The sequence below is a fragment of the Coptis chinensis genome, chromosome 3, assembly GCF_015680905.1.
Source record: "Coptis chinensis isolate HL-2020 chromosome 3, ASM1568090v1, whole genome shotgun sequence".
NCBI lineage: Eukaryota > Viridiplantae > Streptophyta > Magnoliopsida > Ranunculales > Ranunculaceae > Coptis > Coptis chinensis.
Window position 1 is genome coordinate 103,957,616 of NC_141458.1, and position 12,171 is coordinate 103,969,786.

General features: G+C 35.6%; 1 protein-coding gene and 1 pseudogene across 2 annotated transcripts; both read right to left on the reverse strand.

Moving 5' to 3' along the window:
* Positions 1–6,112, reverse strand: LOC147512404 (O-fucosyltransferase family protein). The gene is made up of 9 exons (XM_086595371.1): positions 5,597–6,112; positions 4,024–4,161; positions 3,869–3,941; positions 3,711–3,781; positions 3,531–3,619; positions 2,677–2,809; positions 1,949–2,181; positions 1,360–1,836; positions 1–623 (listed from the first exon to the last, which is right to left on the reverse strand). The coding sequence occupies exons 1-9, from the start codon at positions 6,011–6,013 to the stop codon at positions 419–421; spliced, it is 1,836 nt and encodes a 611-aa protein (XP_086451497.1). The 5' UTR covers positions 6,014–6,112; the 3' UTR covers positions 1–418.
* A 1,325-nt stretch (positions 6,113–7,437) lies between these two features.
* LOC147512405 (uncharacterized) lies at positions 7,438–12,074 on the reverse strand (annotated as a pseudogene). Its single transcript, XR_015214921.1, has 8 exons — positions 11,727–12,074; positions 11,604–11,643; positions 11,451–11,521; positions 10,421–10,516; positions 9,825–9,892; positions 8,939–9,049; positions 8,642–8,806; positions 7,438–7,730 (listed from the first exon to the last, which is right to left on the reverse strand). The product of XR_015214921.1 is annotated as an uncharacterized LOC147512405 (transcript).
* Between the last annotated feature and the right edge of the window lie 97 nt (positions 12,075–12,171).

Here is a 12,171-nt window from a genome sequence, read left to right on the forward strand (position 1 = left end):
TTGGGGTTAAAATTCCGACTATCATTAATGATGGAATGAATTACAATAAGTTCAGTTTGTACTGAAATCTCAGATGGTACATAAATACAGTGCACAAAACCAATCCCATCAAGAATTGCAGAGTTCTGGATTTTCAGCGTGATAATGGACTATTTTCTTTGTTCCCTAATAAGGCTCTGAGTAATCTTTAGACCGTATGTATCACAAGAATCTCGAAATACCATTTCTCGACCAGAACCTGTAAGCTTATTCCTGCTTGAGGGTATTATCGGATGGAAATGATTGATGTTTCTTTGGCTATTAATCTTGAAGTATATCGTCAGACGAGCTTTGCAGCAACATGAGAACTGCTGTGATCCTCGACTTTGAGCAAGGCCTGAGCCATGACTAAAAGTTACAGAGCGTGTAATTGCAGTCTTTACTTAACTTCTTGTGTTGTTTCACATATACATCCTGGATACGGATTAGCGTAGAAACTCTCCTCCAGCTTTGGAAACTCTCCAGGCTCCCTTGGAGCAGGACCTCCAATTCTGTCTTCATGAAGTTTCTTCACTTTCAAACTAAATTTTTTCCAAGTGATCTTCCCTTCATCAAATTCATCGACAAGTTTAACAAAATTCATCCTGCATAAACATAAGAAATTATTTATTTGAACAAGTTCACCATCTAGGCACTACGCCACTGACTTTTCACAATAGTTACAAGTAAATTAACTGCAAACAATATAGGAAATGTCTCCAGTTATTTGGAGATGTAGATTAATTATGAAACTAACACAAGTAACCACACAAACCAGCAACCCAAGTTAACTAAATGCTCTTTTATTAGATTAACTGCAATTTGGTTCAATCGTACCAAAAAAAAAAAAAACATTAACAAAATGTATACAAGTACAAAACCAACCATCCTTTTTCAAAGCTGATTCCTTTCCTTTTTCTCATCTATATACTAAGATAAATGTTTTACAAATCAAAACACAATATTTAGGATTTAATGTAGTACATATAGGGACGCGCATTGGTGGTTGGACCAGGAAAAGGAAAAAGCTAAGAAGGAATGAGCTAATTCAAATCAATATAAAATGAAGGCAAGTCAGCTGATGATGCTTCTGACACATATAAAGAAGAACAAGAGTAATGGTGATAAGTTTATTTATTCCATGTGAATGTGGGGGTTATAACTTAAGACGCTTAACCTGATTGCTAATATGGCTCAGATGAAGTTGAATGGCAAAATAGGATTCCTGTTGGTATGGGTAACAAAAAGGGATCCACAAACGCAGTATAACCCAAAGAGATGATTATGATCATAAGATACAAGACAGAAATGACAAAAAGGATGCATCTTAAACTAAAATACCTGTCAGGGTTGATTGTTTTCTTGAAGCCCTCAAAGCGTCTGTGACCTTGAACAGCCTTTGCCATATTTCCATCATAGGTATAAACAAACGCATCACTTCGAAGGGCGACAACATAGTCCAACCCAGCAAGCATGTTTTGGTGATTCCTAAGAGGTTTCAGCTCTGCTTCAGTAGTAAGTGTAGAGTGGGAGTAGATATTGGGAAAATCACTATTGAGCTGGTCCATGCTTCCATGTCCATAAGCCTCACCAGCCACCAAGTAAATTCTGGTACTAGATGGAAATCCTAATCCTTTGAGCAAAAGAGAAGTCTCCCTCGGAGTCAGGGGGCACCCACCGAGCTTCCTTCTCTCGGAACCATCTATTTCTTTTTCTTTCCAATGGTTGACTTCATAACGCATTGTAGTGAGCTCCTTGTCTTCCTCTGCCGTTAAATTATGACTGCAGCCTGTAAATGCCAGCATATCCTTCTCATATCTGAAAACATACAAACAAGAAGGTTGTTTCAAGAATACAAACATAATTGAAATGGCTACAGATTTCACACTTTGGCATACTTGAACATTTAGTCAAAACTACTAGAACTTACCTTAAATGGAGAGCAACATATGGGCCGCCATTCTGTCGTATCCTTGAAATCAAAGTGTCCCCAAGTTCTTCAATTGGGGGTGAATATTTCAATGCCCTGTAGTTCGCACGGCACCTTAGTCTTTGTATGGAACCAGGGATCCCATTGTTGGCAAGTCGGGAGTCAGTGTGAGTGAAGTATACAACTTTATGGTGCTTTAGAAGTGTGAGGATCTCTGACTTATAATAGCCAACCTGAACAAAACCGACTTTTAGGAAATATTCACCATAAAGTTGTATATGTGGAAATCAAAAATACCAAAGAAGTAAAATATACGCACTTTCCATGGAACATGATACTGTATTAGTAGGTTACCATAAATAAGAATGGTTACTTTGTTACTCCCTCTAAACACCAATTGATTTTTTTATATTTGTGCATTAAAAATTGAAATGTCCAATTGTTATTATTTTGGGTCCTTAAAAAGGTTCTGATCAACCCAGGTATGAAGTTCTAAAAAGTAAAACAACACTGATTTAACCAACCAGTCAACTAATTTTGTCCAGAACAATGAAACAAATTCTTATTTTAAGGTCAACAGATAGTAGATGAACAAATATGTGGATAATCCCTGCAGGTTTTGATGATGATAGGTATTTGAAGCACAGGGTATACACCGTCACCCATCACTGCACAGGTCCATAGAATATGTTTTTTGCTATCAGAAACAAGTTAAGAAATGTTGTCACCTTGGACCAGGATATAAGGGTCTTTTTGAATGGTCCAGTATCAGACAAAGAAGCTGGTAGCGTCTCAACAACGTGGATGTCTTCCTTTAATACTTCCATGAAGTGTTGCCAATCAAATAGGTCTTTGAAGCCACTGTAAATCAAATTATAACAACCATTTAGACTCAGATGAATTCTTTCCACTTGCCATTAAAAAGTCCTTCCTAAAATAACTTCAAAGTAGTGTAAAACATGGAAATCAGGGAAAAAAGAATCTAATCATTGCATTTCTTAGTATATTCACTATTCAGAGATTAGCAGTGAGGAATAAAGTTCGAAATAGATTTGATAATCATACACATCGAAAATAGAACATACTCTAACAAAACAATTAATAACTAATGCAAAAGCAAAACAGGATGTCTTTTTTACTGAGCACAAAGATAAGTGCCTCAAACAGGTTTCTAAAATGGTAGAGGAAGAAACAACATTGATTCGATTAAGGCCGTGTCAATTTGGTTTTCAGATATGTAATGATCATATAGTTCTTTCGATCTTTCGGCATCATAATTTTCTTCCACTATTGAAATAATCATTGACTCAGTCAGTTTCCAAGGTTACATAAACTTTCTCGTATCCATTTTCACTTATAATCGCTATATTCGTCAGATTTTAATAGGACTAAGTGCAATAGCAGTATGTGAACTTGGAGCCAAGTACGAGAGCATTAAACACAGTCTAAACACCAAAATGTGTTTTCACAACCAGAAATGCTTTAGAAAAAGAAAAGAAGAAGAAGAAGAAGAAGAAGACAGTGCTGAAATAATTTAAGTTGAAGACAAATGAACCAAACTGAAAAGAAATTAAGAAGAGACCTTTCATCAGCCCAGTAGGAGGTGTGGTCAAGATCAGGAAGGACAAGTGTAGCCTTCATGACCTTCGCAATGGCAACCATATCGCAGATCTGCATACTAAAATGTTTGTCTATCATTTTTTCTAGAATATAGATTTGAAGAACAGTATATCTAATTAGTTACAAGAGACAATAGCCAGACCCCAAATCTCATCTGATTCAAGCCACCATTAGCATTTATGAGAATGTATCCATTGGTTTTAGCCTCCAGCTCTGAATGAAAGAAAAAATAAGAGATGAGAACCATGATTTCCTGTAGATACAAAGCCATAATAATAACTGAAGCTTCCGGAATGTTACTTTTGTGACTTTTTGGGTGGTCAATGCACGGGACGAAATTATCACTCTGTGGCTTCAACCAGATGCCTGAATACTGAAAAAGAAATGGTCACGAGGTGTTTCTCCAGAGATTTTTTTTTGTAAAATCTTCAACAAACCAACATTTTGAAATTTACCTCCTTCACCGTGTTCTGGTCATTTAAAAGTTCCGATTCTACCATCTTTAATGTCCGTTCGACATCACTTCCACCCTCTTGCTCTCCATGTTCATGAGACCATGAGACCGTCTTGTAATTGTTTGTCTCTGAATGACCCTAAGTATCAAGTAGAACAGATTAGACGCAAAAAAGATGATGAGATCATGTCATGGTAATACTTGATGTCTGGGTTAAAGTAGAACATGCCTCGGAGAGTAAAAACATCTTAAGATAATTTTGATCAGAAATATGAGGTGAAGTATAAATGATATACCATTAAATCACTAATTGTAATAGCATATTACGAAATCCCAATACTACAAGCAACAAAGTAGTTACCCCCTGCATCTCAGGACCGATTCCCAGAATCAGGAGATTGAATACTTGCCTATTTATGAAGGGTGATTTTCCATAGAGCTATTGGACTACATTGGAACTGTCGCACTGCGTGGTACATTTTATTGAAGCATCTACCCATATCAATTTCAATCCCATACCATCCCAAAATTAGGTCATCTAAATCATCTCACAATCTATTATCCAGAATGTTAAACAATTTCTTCCCACCAAATACCGGTAAGGCAAATAAATGCAACCAGAGAACAATAAACTGAAAATATTGGGTATCACCATATATATTGAATTTTGGGGCAACTGTTGCAGACAGATACTAGATACCCAACAGTGAGTTAACGGCGGTTGGTGCCTACTGCCTAGTAAGGCATCATTGCCTCCAAGTTGCCTGAGGCGAAAGGGAAAAGGCGAGACACCCGCCCAAGTCAAGGAGTGCAGAAAAGTAAAAGAAGAAGAAATTCTAAACTATCTTTGAATAAAAGTACTCGTTAATTTCAGAAATTTTAAGTACATATTTCTAGAAATCTATATACCGAAAAATAAAAATAGTATGAACAATAAGTTATTCGAAAACTTCACACCGAAGATACCTTTATACCCTAGATATTTTTGGTAAATTCAATGAATCCAGGAGCATGAGAACATAAAGTGCAGAATCTATTATGTTGGCAACCATTGGTGATTAAAAAAGCTGATCATGCACAAAGTAGGAAATGAAATTTAACTAGCAGCATTTATTGTACCATTTACTCATTTTTCCTAGATTGTAACTAGAAGATCATGCAACATAAGATAGAATCCTGTCCTCTTTGGCAAAGAAAATAAACTCTTTATCATAAAAGGACACCATGTTACAGACATCCATCAGGTAGAATTTGTAGATTAAAAAAGGTCTGTATGGAACTATGGATAATTTTAGTTCTAACCAACATTCCAAACCCAAATATGTAAATTATAAGTACCTCTTTTTCCACTATATCAAAAATACATATTCCAAGAGTCAACTAAGATAAAAATACTCACTGGGTGTAAAGCAGGTAGTTAAGACTTAAATTAAAAGCAATATATTCAAACTCAAGTGCTTTCAAAAGCATTGCTAAACTTGGAAGGATGTTGACTCTTTCTAATGAGCAATCACTAAATAAAGAAACTGTTAAGAGATTTATAATCCTTTTTACGTTCAAATATATAAATTTACCTGAGAAGATCCTCCACCTCTTTCAACAGCAGATCCAAACCATCCATTAGCACAAAACTTCAAAACACCCAAAAACAAACAAACTCCACAAAAGACTAAAAACATCCAATGCCCCAATACTCTCTTCTCCTTTAAACTATTCTCAAACAAAGGAGCAGCAGCAGCAACCTCAAACCCCAAAGGACTAACTCTTTGTTTCTTCTCATCCAACCCATCACTTAAAACACCATTACTATCTGCTCTTGGAGAGTTGATTTGAACATCAATCTCATGATGGGTAATTGAGTTACTATTTTGATTATTATTATTGTTTCGTTTAAATGAGTGAAGTCTTCTGGTCATTGGCCCAGAAAATCTAGGACTATTAATTATATGTGAAACTCCATCATTTGATGAGTGGTTTTGCTGGAACCCCATTTTCTTAGTTGAATGCTGTTAATGGTGGGGGAAGTTATTGCGTGTGTTGAATTTTTTTGCCATTAACGAACCAACTTTTGTTTATTAAGCGCATGTCTCAAATTCTGTGTTTAGTTTTTTAGTTAAAAGTGCACTTAGATTTCAAGGGGGAAGTGAAGTTTCGTAATTGACCTTTTGTTTAGTTGGAAATATCATATCTGCCACTGATGTGTTGAAATTTGTTTACTATGTTTATATGTCTTCGTGAGTCGTGACGACAAACAATTGTTAATGTAGAAAGATATGACAAGCCATATAATTTCTCAATAATAGTATATTTAATTTGGATTTGAATGTGATTGCAATTGATGCCATCCTATCTTGTAGTTTCACAAATGTTCATTTTTATTTGTTGTTTAGCTATTCCGATGCCCAAAGATACTACTAGTCTAAAAATAAGATCGAAGCAATTTTTGGTATTATATTGATTATCCATAAAAAATTTACAAACACTTACATATGTCACACAAATATTTATCATTGGCACTAACTTAAAGGGCGCAGAATGGTGAAAGGGATTGCACTAATATATACATGAATACTAGGGGTGGAATTTGAGTTAATCAACTCGAGCTTCAATATATTCAAGCTCGGTTAAGCTTGACTCATATATTATATGAACGAGTTCGAGAACTTTTTAATAAAATTTGGGCCCAAATAGCTTCGATTATTATTTTATACCTCTGAAAAATATTATTTGAACTTATCGAGATGAGCTTCATCAATCTCATTTGTTATACTACTTAAAATGTAGGCTTAAGCTTGGTTCATTTAACTAGATAAACGAGTTCGAGCCGAGCCCAAACCACTCGGCTCAAACACAGAACAAATTGAACTGCAAAACCGTTCTCCGTTCTGAATAGCAAACTCAATTTTTCTAAACACGTATTCAACTTTCTGTCATCACATTATTGTTTATTACTTGATGCACCCTTCTAAACAACTCAACTGCTTATGATGCTAAAAAAATAATAATTGGCTTGACGATGCAACATTAAAGAAATCGATCGACCTCAAGTCCTTATCACAATTTAAAAGTTGTTGAATATGGATATCTAGTAGAATGGCAAGAATGTGAATGTAGGAACTGTGATGGTCACAATTGGAGGTCTTTATTAATTTTAATTAAATAGATTATTTTGATATGTGCTCCAAACATGATTGGTTTAGTAAGCACGCGTCTTCAGGGTGAGAGCTGTAATTGGCACATGCCCTTCTGGAAGTCTACTTCAATTTCCACTTCATTGCGCACCATGATTGACTTGTTAAAATGATTGACTTATAGATCAATATGGACGAAGTTGCATCGCAATCTTTTTCCAAACTTCTTTAACGACTAAGTATGGACCTTAAACATTTCAGTCAATGCCCTACATGACTATGTATTGAAATTTTTAAAGCAATTCACATTCTATTGTTTGACTTATAAGATTTTTTTTTTGGTAAATATATTTTTTGACTTATATGATTTAAATACTCAGATATCAGAGCTACTATCAACCTAAAAAAAAAAAAATGCACACACCAACAGAATATGGGAGATTGTTTATGTTCTCCCCTAGTTCCCTGGCATCTAAAATGTTGCCTAGTGTGATTGCGTCCATCACCTTCGATAAACAAATTGATAATGCCTCGGCGCTCCCATTTCTTTGATGCAATTCGACTCGCCATTTTTAACCTTTAAGAGAAACAGAAATAAACTCAGATGCATTTTATGTGATATAAAGGAGGAGCACCTCTAGCTGAGTAGTTGTACCAACTTATAATGTCTAGAAAGCACTTCTAATTTAGGATCACAATAATAGAGGATATCCTTACAGTGTATACCAAGGCCAGGAGTTATAGTTCGTGAAGGTGTTCAGCTTCATAAATGAAGTGAAAAGAAATCAGCTCCCAAATAGAGGACAGTCTCACACAGCCAAATCCTCTCCCTTACAAATAAATCGGGAGGGTAAAATATATTATTTAGTGTAATACAGTTAATGAGAGAGAGCAAGATCATTTTCAACGCATGATTACACTTTTACCTGTTTGACATTCAAATCCCTCTTTGTTGTATTATGGCATTATATAGATGAAAGTCTGGTCATACCATACCTAGATATTTACCTAGATATTACGTGCATCATTAACCACTGTGATTGTAGAGCAGGTACTAATATTGTGGATTGATGCATTTTAGTTAAAAGACCTGAAGTAGCAAATCCTTGGGTAAAAATAGCACTTGGCACAGCTATGGCAATTAATTTATTTTTGTGGTTTCTAAAATAGGGAACCATATGAATAATGGAGAAACTCCACGGAAGGAACATTAATGATTCATATAAAAGACATACCTCCTTGTAAAATAAACAAAGATGTATGCCTAACACCAGCCTAGATACAAAGCACATGCTTTCTTGATGACGGATGATGTCCTATATATGTGATATACATGCAAGCAGTATGAACCCAATGAAGTTAGAAGTTGTTATTATTTAACAGAACAGCAACCAAAAAATTTAACGAAAACAAAACATAGAAAAATTAAAATTAAAAAGAAAACTCTTATATGCACGGTTAATTTCGATTTCAGGTACAAGACTTTACCTTCAATAAGCAAAACAGGAGTGAGAAATTCAGACTCATAAAAGTGATTCTAGCTTTTGCATTTCTGGATCCAACTTCTCAGGTTCCCTATCTTCTTTGACTCTATAAGCATCTGCAATTGCCTTTCCTTTATCAAGCACGCTAGAGGGAATTGTCTGAAGGAGGCTGCAAAATGCAAACCGTTAGGAACATGCGACTCTTACAATTGAATTATATTCTTAAGGAATAAGTGTACACTCTAAAAGTTTTCTATAGTTTTCTATACAAGGCGAATAGATATGAGATCAGATGCAATACCTGTCCAATGCACCTAAAGCAGTGAAGATCTTTGCCTTCATTAACTCAACTGAAACCTGCTGGTCATTCCTTGATGCCCGAAGAAACAAAGAATCAAGATCCTCTAAGGCCCTACAGAAGGAGTTAGCAATTGTCAAGAAGTTGGTTTTACATCTATGTCAACAATTTCTTTCTTCCTAAAATATGTCAACAGTGTTTTCCATAATTAGCAAGTTCAAAATAAAATTAAAGATATCCATTTTTTATTGCATGCTGTTGTTTATATAGGAGTGTCTGAGAGTCTTAAAATTAGGAGGATAACCTTTATTGAATTTTGGACATGTGATTAAACAACGCTCCTGTTTTTCACTTACCTGTATTACATGATGTTAGGCTGTTCAGAAGAATAAAGTTGTCTCACACTACCGTCTTGCATAGATGTATGAACACATATAAAGCTACAAATAGGAAACTTAACCTAATAGTTGTTGACCCTGACCCTGATATTTAGCAGATTTTTATTCTCTACGGAAGCTTTGACAGGAACTCGGACATACACGGAAACTGGCTGCAATCAAATGACAGGTGTACTAAAACAGATACTGTTCCTGGGGAACTCGGGCATAAGAAATGAGGAAAGCAGACTCAAAATCTCTAACTGAAACTTACTAAAGCTTATTTCCACATTTTTTTCCACTGTACTGTCAGTGATCTGTGCTGATTCAGACCTTCAGAAAACTGATTTGCATAAATAAAACGTTAACTTAAGCACGATATAGTGAGTTGGCTGCTTTTTTAAGTATGGGATTCTCTTTGAAAAAAAAATGGTGAACTCAGCTATTTTTAACTTTTAAAACAAAATGTTCGTTGACATTAGTGTAACTGTAACAGTAGTTTACTGGAATACCTGAGGCATTGATCGACATCATCAGTAGCAGCTTTACCCTTGCCATATTCTGAAGCATATTGTGCTACCTATAATTTCCATGAGAGAATACTTAAACCTAGAAGGAACTCAGATATTTGTAAACTGCCATAAAAGGATGAGTAAGGAGAATGATGATAGTAAATTAAACACAAGTACAGTGATGACAGAGACCAAACATATAACAATTTCACAAATGTGGACTTATTTTAACACAAATCACAAAATATTAGTGAATGCATTTATTATCTATTTTAGGGAGGGACAGAAGGAAAATCATTAAGGGTGTTAGAGTTCTAAGAGATAGGTGAAACATTAGATAGGTGGGACACTGGGACATGTAACTGACTATGTTTTCTATATAAGAAGTGTGAGAAAATGCCGGAATTATTTAAGCCGTACTCTCTCTTCTCTCTCTTTTCTCTCCAAACTTTCTTCTTCATTAGCAATGATATAATTTTACTAAGGAGTTCTTAGATATTATTTTTTTCTCTTGTTCGTTTCTTTAATGACATGTAGTGTGTTCACAAAAACCGACACATATAGAATCAACAAAAAGATGCAGAGCCTCAACTTACAGCACGAATATTCACACGTAGAGATGCTGCTGGGCCAGAACGCAAATATAGATCTGTAGGCAGCATACTGTGGTTGATCACTTTCTAATGTTTTCTCTGCACAGGCACAACTTTAAATAAAGTTCACATTCCCGAAAGAGAAAAAACCAAACCACTGTCTATCCAGGAGCTATCATTGGGAAATCAAAATACTGGTCTAGACTCTAAAGTCTAAACCATCAAAAATTAATATCTAAAGCAAAGAGAACGGCATAATCGAAAATCTGAAACGATCAACTACTCTTCATCCAAAAAAGACAAATACTTTTAGGTGGTTACAGTTTTAGTAGCATGGTTTCCGTAATATCGACTTGGAAGATGAGTAAGAAGGATGGAGTAAGGGAACTGGACTTAGAGAGCAGTCTTGGGGATGTGAGCATGTCAAATGGTACATAATAATCAAAACCTTCAACTTACCTACTATGAAAAGTAGGTTGAGGAATACTTTGGTTACTTCCACTAGCTAAAACAGCTGATATATATCATTCTAATGCTTAGGCTCTGTCTGGAACTCTGGATATTGTACAATTCTACCGGCACAATAGAAGTATAGAACAACTGTAGAGCCTCAGTGCCTTACAGAAGCCAAGAAGCTTAAGTGTGTAATGTATGTGACATACTGACAGCAACTTAGGTTACTCAGGCAGGCCCAAGTATACTAATATAATGGAATCAGGTATAATTCATCAACCGGATAAGACTTGTCCAAATATGAGACTGTACTAATTCGATCCAGCACAAACACAAAAAACCTCAGAATATCACAGTGAAGGCGCCTTAGGATTTCACATACTAGATCAATCACACAAAAAGTAAACGACATGAGTGAATACCTAACACACAAAGAAATCACAATGCAGGTGTCTAAATCAAATGGGGAAACTATCCTTGCACGTGTATTGAGTAGCGAAGACATCAAATCTTCCTTACACAAAAGAGATATTTAGTTCTACACTTAATAATAATCTTCAAAACATCAAATGTGCATTACCCAAGTCTTTAATCTGTGATTGCGTTAAAAGAACCGGCGGCACATATACCTCCAATGGGTCAAGCTTCTTCCTAGCATGTTAAAACGAAAAGGGGCGTAAACTCCTAAACCAAAATCCAACTTAACAAATTATAAGTAATTAATAAAACTCACTTCTTAACGTATTTGTCAAAAAATCCATCAGCAATAGCATCTGCAAAAGAAACAATTAGACAAAAGAACTGGGCACTCTTATAAAACGATATGGAAAGAGTGGTGGAAAAATGTAGTGCGCACTTTTAGGAATGGAGAGGCAGTGAAGGAGAAGTAAAGAAATGGAGATGGAACGTCGGGTTTCTTGAATGCGTTGAGACGCGCACCTCACTACTCTACGCGATTTATTTACGGGAGTATTAAGCGTAGTGATACAAGATGAAAAGGTTGCGTTGCAGAAGTTGGTGGCCATATCTAGAGAACATGGACAGTGCTGCTGCTCAAAAAATAAAAATACGGATGAGTCATAATATTAAGGCTTAAAACTTGAACGGATAAGCAACGTGGTCCAGTTAACAGGGTGAAACATTTCTATCATCTTTACTCTTTAGGATATTCCTGTCCTTAAATTTATCGTTGTTAGGTACTAGTCTACTATTCAGTCTTCCACTTTCTTTCACTTATAAATGTGCCTATTATATCGGTTGCTGAGAATCAAATTGGCCTAGTAGTATTATAGGCTAGAGAC